This window comes from Lepisma saccharinum, chromosome 1, assembly GCF_977018435.1.
Source record: "Lepisma saccharinum chromosome 1, izLepSacc3.1, whole genome shotgun sequence".
Lineage (NCBI taxonomy): Eukaryota > Metazoa > Arthropoda > Insecta > Zygentoma > Lepismatidae > Lepisma > Lepisma saccharinum.
In genome coordinates this window covers 29,390,508-29,402,665 of record NC_139229.1, presented here as the reverse complement: position 1 = coordinate 29,402,665, position 12,158 = coordinate 29,390,508, and the positions used below count along the sequence as shown (strand labels likewise).

Below are 12,158 nucleotides of genomic sequence, written 5' to 3'. Positions count from 1 at the left end.
TTACTTTATTAAAGCTTTCCCATTTACTTCCCTATGTATTTTCCATGCTAAATAAATCACCATGCAATAAACCCAAGGATTTTACTTACTCAAAATGTCTTTGAAGGTAGCCATTACTCATTCTAACACTGAAATGAGAATCAGTATCAACTGAAATAATTTATCTGAAAGCAAAACCCAGTAATTCATTTTTCCAAAATTAAATATGCACTGTTAAGTTTCCTAGTTCTTGTTAAATTAATTTCAGCATTTCTGATGGATGTATTGATACATTTTCTGACATTACTAGTAACATCGAGGTCAGAAAGATATTTAATACTATTTGATAAAAAGTTCCTGTAAAACGTTAACTATCACGTGTTTGGAATATACATCTCCGAAAGCCACCCAAATCTAAAGGTTTTCTTTTTCAACAGCCCAAAGAGATACTCGAGAACTTTTGGATTAGCACATGTCCAATGGTTTATCAGTCAATCATATGAACTGCATGGATCGTAAAATTATTCAAGCCTGTCTCAGCTGACCTGACAATCAGCATGGTTAACTATACACATACTTTTAAATTGAAATTCAGTATCTTAATGTTGACTTTAATTTCTTTTAATCTAGGATTTTTTTTCATGATGTGGTACTTGATACATCATGCTAATTATTTTATGCAGGTCATATCCTATCCTCCTCTTCCCCAATACACTCATATGTGAAGAGATTATTTGCTTTCTGTCTTATACACGAGATTAACTGCAAAAATGACAACTGCTTGAAGTAACAACTTTTATAATTTTGTTTATACCGTTCCACCCAATCTCAGAAAATATTCTCAGAAGTATGCAAAACAAATCTGTGGTTGTATGATTGGTTGTGCTACATTTTCAACAACCTTTACTATTTGATTTGACAACTAGAAATAGTTATTTTTATTTATTTATTTATTTATTTATTAAGAGTCTCCAAAGGCTGGGAATGAGAACGCATAACAGAAAAACTTCTGGAGTCAGTTTTTTCTTTCCGAATTTATTATTCCAGAAAAATAAGGACATACATGGAGATTCAAAAAGATATGTATAAAATAGGTAAATATCAAAATACTAATTTTATTTAATTTAAAAATAAGAGAGCAACATCTTTTCATAAGTACTGCATTGTAAGAAACTGCTGGCCGTTTCTGATCCAATATAAATGTCAAACTTTAATTATTAAATTAGAACAGTTATCACTGCTGCAGAACTCAATAAAACACATTTATTATGAAGTGTACCACTTTTATATGTGCATATAAATATTTTACTAATGCTATTATCACAAAGTACAGTTGTACCCAAGTTTATAAGTTCTAAGTCACTGGTTTACACCTCATCACTAACGTCAGCACAGAACACACATTTAATACATCAGACACACACACACCCATGAATACTTATAAATGAATTGCAACATGCTTTTCACACGAGCCTTTTGGCTTAGTATAAATAATTTCTTTCCGTATGCAGTGCTGTTTTAAATAAAATGTCAGTGTCAGTCTTCAACAATACAAATAAATGCATAGAAACACACATCGTTTGTGTGTTAGATTTGTAATAAGTAATGCCATCCTGTTGTGCACGTGCGTGGTTCTCCTAATCAGCCTCACAATTAGTTGGTACTTGTCACACCACTGAGTACAACTGAAAACGAAATACTTTCATTGAATTCAAGTTCCTTGAGAGAAAAAGAGAAAATAAACTTACATATCACTCTATGACACTGAATTTGAAATAAGTTATGGAGGACAATGATGGTGGCTCAAATTCACACCAGGCATATTTCTTTTGAGGATTTGATTTGCAACATACTGCTTTCTTTAAGGTACCATGTAGATGGAAGCAGTATACCCAGGAATTTTTATAAAGGTGGGATACAAAAAAAGATACAAAAAAATTAGATACGTGTCTTCTTTTTGCAGTCATACAGCCATGTTGCCAGTTACAACCTCTATATGCATGGAGGGGTGTGCAAAGTAATTGCCTACTTTACTATTTTAGCTACTATAAGACTGTTTCAAGCGACCATCTTTTCTTGTCTTTGGGTGAACATTTTGGGAGGGAGGGAGGTTCTTTTCAATATGAGGATGGAAACTTGTGAACTACTGTTTGGGGGGGGGGGAGGGTAGAGTAAGGAAGGTAGTAATAAGTCAAAAGTCCTTACTGAAGAAGTGCTATCTTGATAAACATAGTGTTTATGCACCACTGTCCAATACTCAAAGTAGGGGATGTAACTTACTGCAAATTTGTCATCCTCTTCTCATTACAGTGAAACCTCGATTTTCTGATTGGGAACTTGAAATCGGGGTTCCATTGTATTAGGCTACCCTTTGTACCAGGTACAAGTTTGCCGACAGTAAACAGAGTGCACTGTAATAAGCCTGGTAAAAAAGTCAGTTCTCCAAATATGATTCAGTGAAAAAGTAATGAAGTGCTTCCGTGGTTGAGTAAGTGCAGACATATAAGATGAAGCCTTGTTAAGTCACACTTTACCCATTGTTTCTGCAATTTACAGATGTGGACACAAACAAGTTAATGTAGCGAAGTCTCCTTCAGCATTTTTTCCAATTCTTATTAATATTTGCAGGGTAAGTATATTAAGATTAATAGATCTTGCTGCAATCTAAAATTTCGTTATTCACATCAAAAATTCCTTCCAAGTCAAATCAAACTTATTTCTTCTTACTTTACCAATGCTCTTTCACTAAGAATTAGAAAATGACTTCTACTAATCGTATGCTTTACATATTACTTCACACAAATTTGCTACATTCTAAAAACGACTTCCAGAAAGAAAAACAGTCTACATGAATGAGAACACACACATACAATCGTCTACATACACAAGTAACTACACACATAAAATGAACACCTAAAAAAACTTACCTGAAACTAACACATCCAATCAAGAAAGCCAGCAAAAAGAAAATATGATAAAGACCGAATTAAAATTCATGTTCCAAAAAAATAAAATGAAAATGTATTATCCTTATTGCAATTATAGTGTAATGATATTCCATTTCTTGTAATTAGTGTGATTGTGTAAACTTTGCAAATTTGGTGCAAAAGGAAAGAGACCAAATAAAATACGTAAATACAAACCAGAGTAAAGTAAAACTGTGGAAAACAAATTTTAAGTATGCTCAGATATGTTAATCAAACTTACATCATGAATTGGACTTGAAACCACTTAGTTACTAGTGAAAGGAGAGGTATTCTAAAAATTAAAAAGAACATTCTTTCATTTCGGAATAATACTTTCGCTCCTGATTTTACAAATACCTCCTCTCCTTCCACTTTCCACACACAAGCTGTGAAAAAAGTACAAATAAGATTTGTTCTCTTATGATAAATTAATTTAAAGCTTATAGTTACGGCCAAGTTGATGATATGATGCTGATTATCTTACATATGCCTGCTGATTGTTATACTGCAACTTTACCAAGTAAATCTACCAGGATACCGTTAAAAACAAAACATTAACATTAAAATTACCGTACTTTAAATTCTCGTGCAGAATTAACAATAATTATGAATTCAACCCTCCTTACAGTACATCAAATACAGAAAACCTAACTTTTCTCTTGGAATGGCCAGCTGGTTTATACACACAAAGTCACTCTCAGCTACTATCGTACACAAACAATATAAAAATTAGAAATAGGAATTACAATGAACACAAAATACTATACTGGCTAAGAAAAGACCATATTTGCTGTGTCATATTCCATATTATGTAGAGTTGAGTCAATGCCTCTTTGAACCAATACTGATATCAATGCTACCCTTAACAATTCACACATACTTGAACACTAACAATTTACAATTATTGATAATATTTCTAAATGTGAATTCAGATGCAATTATTTCATATCAACCTATCAGAGATTTGCTTTAAAACTTTCATAGATTCAGATGTAAGATAATAGGAATATTAAAATATTGATTGTTTAATCACAAAATTCACTTTTGACATGCAATGCTGATGCAAAATTAACTAAAAATGTATAATCTGTACAGTTCCGAGGATGTCCAGTGGAACCTCAATTTTACGTTTTTCAGGGGACCATGCTGAAGAAACTTGCAGGAAAATATAAAATCGAGAAAATTTTCTAACATTTTGCTGTATTGGGACCATAAAGATTGAATATATTATGTGTGGAAATGTAAAATCTTGGAACATATAATTGGGATTCCACTGTATAGACTATGCAAAAAATATTTTGTAGCTGGTATCTGCAATTAAATTCAAACAATGTTTGATATCAATACAAGTGGTATTGCCTGATTATGATACATTGGTATTGGCTCCACACAAATATGAGGCACATGTCAAAAGAAAGGGCCGATTATTTATAAAAAGTGACTGGCAACAGTGATCTGATCATGCCTATGCAGTAACATCAACTGGTCCATTGGCAACATTACAATCATATTTTTGCTAGTCAGCTGTTGGTTATCCTGCGAGTTAGAGCATGTTAAAATAGCTGCCCGAATACATGATCCTGCCAGTTGAGAAGTACTGTCTGTGATTCAAATTCTTAACACCAAAGGTCATGATGCTGCCGAAATTCACCAAGAATTGTGTGAAGAGTATGGTCAGAGTGTAATAAGTGAAGGAAAAGTATGGCAATGGTGCCGTGCATTCACATCCACCAAGGGCGAAAAAGTTCACGCAAATTCCATCTGCACTAAAAGTCATGGCAACTGTCTTCTGGGACCAACAAGGTGTGTTTTTGATGGATTCTTATGGAGCCAGGCAAAACAATCTCATCACAGGCGTACTGTGAAATGGTATCAAAACTCAGATGTACCATACAAAACTGACGACGTGGAATACTGTACTCAGGAACTGTTCCTATCGACGACAGCACTAGACCACACACTGTTACCGGCACTTTCCAGATGACTGAGAGGTTAGAATGGGAACTTTTTGGTCACTCCCTGCATAGTACAGACCTTGCCCTCGGTGACTACCATGTATTCCTGTACCTCAAAAAGTAGCTTGCATATCAATGATTTGAAGAAACTGAGGTGTTAAAAACTGCAGTGTTGGATTGGCTGAACTCCAGGCGGCGAACTTCTATCCAGAGGGTATAAAAAAGGTTGTTCAAAGGTACCTAATTTGTTTGGAAAATAATGGTGACTATGTTGAAAATTGAAGTAGATATGTACGTGTTTGTAACCACCAATACAGTGTTGTTAGACTTCTTTTCCTCTTTGATATAATCAATCGGCCCTTATTTTTTAAATACCCCTCGTATTATTTACACTAAATTAAAAATATCTACAAGTACAATTTTGTTTGTGGTACTGCATAGCTGTTGACAGATGCAAGTGATAAATCAGCATCTCACACTCATAGACTAATTGATTCAATTAGGTTATTTTTCTGAGTTTTTCTAGCACATTTGGCTAATCGCGACGATGAGAATGAGTGATGATACGATGAAATGAATGACTTCGTAGATCCACACATATCAGCTATTTGAACTAATGAAGTTGAGTCTACAATCGCTGGTGTGAAAAATAATGGTAGCACACAAGAATAAAGATTAATGTACTGATGTCATGTACATTCTGATTAAATAATAAAAAACTTCATAGAATAATGGATCGCCTGTTTTCTTATAACAAGTAATAGTGAAAAAATGCTTTTTGTCAGTCTTCATCAAGATGGCAAGAATAACTATTACCAGAAATAGAGTCTTGCACTTTTGTGCAATTCATAAAACTGCAGGATAAATTATGTAGGTCATCACAATACAAAATATTTATAATGTACTACCAACAAAGAAATCCATAAAAATGTGATATTTCAAACAAACTCTGCTTTGTTTACCTTACATTTTTATCAATAAATAATGTTCTACTTCAACTTGTACTCTACTTTCTGTCATTCTGTAATTCTTATATATCTTAAAACAAAATATAAAAAACAAAAAACAGTAAAGCAAGAACACACATGAGATCAAAAAAATGCATATTCTTACACATAATTTCAATTAATAAAAAAAATATAACAATCTGTACATTCTTAACATTTACAACAACACATACTAAATAAAAGACAAAAACAGTATTTTGCAAATACATTACTAAAAATAATGTTCAAAACAGCATTTCTATACAATGAATTTGTAAATTGCCATTGTTTTATCTCCTTCGGACAACAGTTTTCATGTTACTGAAAATACCCATACATTTTTAAAGTGATATGGTAGTTGCTAACAACACATGCTGACCATAAGCAACAGAACAGTACCCACTTAGGTGCTAAAAAAATTAAACAACATCTTCTCAAGTCCATTTGCATTTTCCCCACATTAACAGCTGGGTAATAACATTCAACTTTCAAGTAGTTTATATTTTTTTCCCTTCATGTTAACGCCACCCCTCCTTGTATTTGCATACTGAAAATCATTGAACTTTAATCTGAGTATTCTTAACAAATAAAGACCTATGTAACAGTCATAATACTAGAGATGAGAACATGATTTTTTTTATTGAAAACAATAAAAGGCTGATTTAAAATTTACTAATACTGGTAACTGATGTTCTATTGATCAAATATGAATGTATTAACAAGCCTAACTGACATCCATTAACCTCCTTAATTAATGTATGCAAGAACTGGTTTTGCATTAAAAAAAATAATATTTAGGGATTTACATTCCAAAACTAGAATTATAAATCAATATTCATTAAAAACCACAACAAAATGGTACAATTTTCTACTGAATAACAAGCTCTTTATAGAACTATCAAACCGATAAGATTTATCAGCAATTTTATTGATTCTCATACCGGCCAACACTGATTGAGTTTAGATTAATTCATTCCATCTCTAGTAACTATGGAATTGACACTTACAGACACTAAGAAAACTTTTTCAATTTTTAGTGCAGTACATACAATCTCAGTTTCTTAGTTTTCTTTTTCTTACACAACTATTGTACAGTCGGCATAAAAAAAAAGTTATTGCAGTTTTTTTTAAAGCAAAACAATAACTCAAATTGTACACTTGCAGCAAGATAAACCAAATTCGCTACAAAAATACCACTCAAGGAGCTTTCATCCCAAATATAAGTTAGATAAGGCAAAGAAATATGTAAATTTCACATACTTTTTATTTTATTATTATGCAGTGCTTTCTTGTCATTTTTAGCTAATCATGATTAAAATGATGAAGCTAAACTTCCAAAGAAACATCTATGCCCAGGTCAAGATTCGAACCTGAAAAAATCTACTAGTATACCACATTACTTTGTCCAAACGAGGATTCTTGCCTGTAGATGTGCATCGTGTACGTTATGTCTCGTTTCTTACTTATTGATAAGCTCAGATCTGATAAACAAAACTGCAAATGTTTATACCAGCGGCAAGATTTCTGAAATCTTGAAAAATATGCGAACTACAGGCTTTCCCATGACAAACTGGAGACACTAGAGCCATGCCAGGGTTTCAAATGCAGTGGTGGACCTATAATACACATTTACACTTTTTCTTCTTAGAAAGAACACACTGAACGTTTTGATTTTAAAAAAAAACAACGGCTTTTCAGTTATCTCCTAAGTTTCAAATACTATGGAATATGCATGAAAATTACATCATCTTACTAAATATATAAAAATACATGATGCAAGAATTCAGTCTGGTTACACACAGACAAAAAAATATAATGTTCAGTACTGTTAAAAACATTCAAGTATTTCCCTGAAATAGATCTCTTGGCTGTAAATTACAGTATGTATTTCTTAGACTTTACATAATATATAAAGTGAAATCTTGATTTTACATTTTTCAGGGGACCAAGATGAAACTTAAAATGTGGGAAAATTTTCTAGCAATTTGCTCTATTGGACCATGAAGATTGAATGCATAATGCAGTAAAATGTAAAATCAGGGATTGTAAAATTGGGGTTCCATTGTACAGTGTGTCCAGCTTAAAAGAAAAAAAAAAGAAAAATTAATATCTCGTAAGTTTATTACGGTATTTCTGTAGAGTTTTGTTCTACCTATAGAGTAACTGAAAAAAGTTTTTTTTACATACCTAGTACACCTCAATGTGCGCACCATTAGTTGCTCTACAGATGTCCAACCTGTATTCAACCTCCACCCATTACTGGAGTCACATTTCGGATTGCAGCACAAATGCGATGTCGTAGATCAGGAAGGTCACAAACTCGTGTCTGGTACACTTAATGGACTTCAACTCGGCGAGAGCAAGAACACACCATGCCTTCTGAAACTTCTTCCACATGGCTACTACGATTGTTCAATTCAGTTCAGTACAGTTCGTACACGCAATCCAAAGAGCACTGACGTATTGCAAGCATGGTAAAAATACATTTTGAGATTACCTTTGACACTACGTAATGCTTAAGGTGCTCTTGGTTAAATATTACACGTAATGATTTTCTCTTTTATTGCACTCTTAAGCTGGACATGATGTATATATTGTACCATTTACTGAGAGATTTTAAGCTACCACAACATAAAAGGTGTATTGAATTTAATGTGCACAGCAGTAAGTAATCTACAGAACTATCACACATGAGAAATACTGATACATCAGGTACGGCAGCCAATAATCACAACCAATTTTTCTCTCTCATTCCTGCAGTACACAACAAAGCTATTACATAACAAAACTATTATATTAGAGTTAAATAATAAAGTAACCACAGCATAAGACATTTGTCAATCAATGTTAATCGCTGAAAAATACATGCTACTCCTTTTTATGCAATGCAATTAAAATAATTTTGATTAGAGATGCTGTGAGGTCATTTTTCTCTCTCAGACAGGACCATTTGCTGGTTAAACAGTATTTGAATTATATCTATTGAATTACATTTTGGCTATTTCACATAGTAAAAAACTGGAAACAGTTGCACTTTTACAAGATTGTTCTTGAAACTTCCTAGTTAATTTTGAAAATCCATACATGCTTACTTCAATTGAACACTTACAATAAGTATATAATACAATAAACAGAAGAATTTTATAAGACATCATTTTCTCTGAGGTATTTTTTTTTAAGGTACTACTTTTATCATTTCTGACATAAGCAGCATTGCTATTTCTTAACCTTGAAATTTTGTGCTATTTTTTAGAATAAATATTATGTAAAGTCTTTACATAAAATATTTAATCTGAATTTTTATAAATTTTTTCAATCTATTTATCAATTTTCACTTTGTAAGTTTATGGTAATGTATGTAGGCAGAACCCTATGCACTCTAGTTCATAAAAAAACAAGATTCTATTTATTATCTTTCTTAATATGCATACATAAAACATTTTACAACAACATTTGTATGTAAAAAATAAAAAATATGTATCATTTCAGCATTTAACACTCAATATAGCACGTCTTCATGCTTCCTGTCAGGCCTAGGGTTATCTTGCTTCCTGTGATTTCTACCATCGGATTCTTCCAGTTTCCGTTTGGTGCTTTTCCCTCCATCTTTATGCTCCTCTTTATGCTGAAAATGTATTTTACGAAAACATATCCATATTTTCTCATATTTTATCCTGCTGCTCTGCACCCTTTAGGATGCTACACATACACATATTCCTTTTCTTTAAAACTTTGCTTACATTACATCGTTTCTTGGTTAATCATGGTGATGAGGATGAATGATGAAAGAAACACAATGAAAAATTTGTGCCTCACACGGGATTCGAATCTGGGACCTTTGGCTTTGTATGCTACCACTCTGCCATAGGTGCCAGCAAATGCACACATTTACAAAAATTCAAATAACCTACAACATTTTAAACCGAAAACGAAGACAAAACTTGGAGAAAAGAAATGAAGTGCTTGTAGGCAGTCAATTTAGTATCTCCATCTGTTTGTAACAATCAAGGATTATATACGAACATGTACTCTGGGGGAATTGGACGTTTCAATGCTTCGCAGTATTTCCATGAAAAAAATACATATAACAACATATTTAAGGTAGGACTGTGACAAAATTTTCGACATAAGCAATGCATGTGCTATGATTATTTTTACAGGAATGCAAACCGAACAAGAACCTGAGACTTCCCTTTGTGATTTCAGAAAAGGCAAACTCCATCTTGAATATGTAGCAATAACAATGAGTTGTGCTCCTAAGAAAGACTTGCACCATCGTTGTTGTATGCAGGGAGGGAGACTACAGCCCCACCCGAAACTACGAGAAAACAACATTTTCAAATGAAAGTAGTAAAGAACTTGCCAAAACCAAAGCGCTAAATGAAAACTCCCCTTTAAATGCCCCCAATAGCATTTTGCCCTTGAACAACTCTTAAAATGAAGGTTAAAAATTGCAATTACAAAATATTTTATAGTGATCGTGCCCCTACGTAAAATGCAGCTATGTAGTATCCACTCTTACAGTGGATACCTTCCAAAGAAAAAATCCTGAATACGGTAGTGTGTACTATTACGGACATCTGGAATCATAAAAACCCAGCAGTGTCTGTGATCGTTAGGGGCATGCATATTTCGTTTTTGACGAAAAAATGAAATTTGAAACAACACATTGTAGTGTTAATTTTTAATGTTTTTGAAAGGTGTGAGATGCATTTTGTGACCATGTTTTGTCACGAAATAATGCGAAATGAACTGTAAAAAGCGAAATTAACTCTTAAACACGAAATTTAGGGTTTATTCACCGACGCGACACCTTCTAAGGTCTGAATTATCCTGAGAGTTATGCAATTCCCGGAAAATTGATTAATTCTGCTGTTAATATTGGAGAAACAAAAATTGACTCCTTTACACAGAAATAAACTTAATACTCGGATAACTACATAAATGGGCTATTAGAAGTGAAATGTTAATTCTGTGGAATAAGTGTAGTTTTTAAATCAAATTTAGGATTATATTCACAATTTTAAAACCAAAATGTCATTTTATATAGCATTTTTTATGTGATTATTCACCGCTATAACACCGATATTTTATTTTATTTACCGCTTTTGAACCCGAAATTGACTCAGTTTTTATACCGAAATTTTGCTTTTTTATTTACCAAAAATATGTGCCTCTAGTGATCGTACATGGAAATGGCATGTACTTTGTAAGACATCAGATTCACCGAGATAACATTTAGTAATGTACATTCTTCAATAGGATCTTAAATGCCTAATAAAAAAATCAATCTTAAAAATAATGATTGTCACATGCACAGTGTACATACCAATCACAAATTAAAAACAGAAAAACTTAGTTTACTCACTTGCTTTTCTAATACTGTTTGCTTGGAAGAAGCCACTGATATGTTGTTCCCACTTGCACTAACCATATCACCTAGAAGGGAACAAGGACACACATTACGATTCATGGAAGTATATAGACCTTATGGAAAATTGAAAATTCGCTACATACTGGCCTCTACACACATTCAACTGCAACCAGCATCAACATTAACTTCAGCATTACAGCACTCACCCTCAAGCTAAGGATCTGCACAACCTATTCCCTTCGTGATGAGAGAACCAAGTTGGAATTCAAATTTTGGCTCTTGCACAGGAGAATAGGGAGGGGCATATTAACCTTTGAACCAATCAAGTTGGCTTATTTGCCATCGTGATGGGGAAATTCGTGTAGTATATATACTGCATTGCACAAACTTACATCTCAGAGGAACAGTTTGGGGTTCCGCGTTCTCCTATTTCATCATAAAAGTTTAGGTAGAGGTTCCACAGTCTTGCCTTTCTTGGCAGGGTTACCAGTGTCTCATTTTTCTCCAGACATTTTTAACAGTTTAGTCACATGTCCAGCATATCGATGTAATTTCTTATTTTCTTAAATTTTTTTTTGAACTTTCACATTTGTATTATTTGATGACTACTATTACATTAATGAGTATATTTGTAATACTAGACATATATGTGAAATTATTTATTTCTCTTTAGTTTTAGTCATTCTTTCTATCTGTATTCATTCAAGAATCAAATTCTGCCATCGCCTCCTCTTCTCTTTGTACTCAATGGTATAAAGAGCATTCACATTATGTATTGGCATCGTATTCGTCAAACATATTCTGTATTGAAATTTGCTTATGGTGAAAAGATTCCTAGCTGGGGATACCATTTCCACATCTCCACATATTTCGAGCATTGCTTCAACGTGAAGAAGTT

At 33.0% G+C, this 12,158-nt stretch overlaps 1 protein-coding gene across 11 annotated transcripts in view; it reads right to left on the bottom strand.

Annotated features, from left to right (window-relative positions):
- Arms (Ankyrin repeat-rich membrane spanning) overlaps nt 1–12,158 on the bottom strand; it is a 265,557-nt gene that overhangs the window by 33,209 nt on the left and 220,190 nt on the right. For 8 of the 11 annotated variants that reach the window (XM_083130254.1, XM_083130251.1, XM_083130243.1 and 5 more), the window contains one exon: nt 11,255–11,325. In XM_083130254.1, coding sequence (XP_082986380.1) covers nt 11,255–11,325 — 71 coding nt within the window. Of the gene's footprint in view, nt 1–89; nt 129–1,017; nt 1,665–9,291; nt 9,512–11,254; nt 11,326–12,158 lie in introns of those variants that run through there. The other 3 variants (XM_083130272.1, XM_083130268.1, XM_083130265.1) reach the window with 3 other exon arrangements.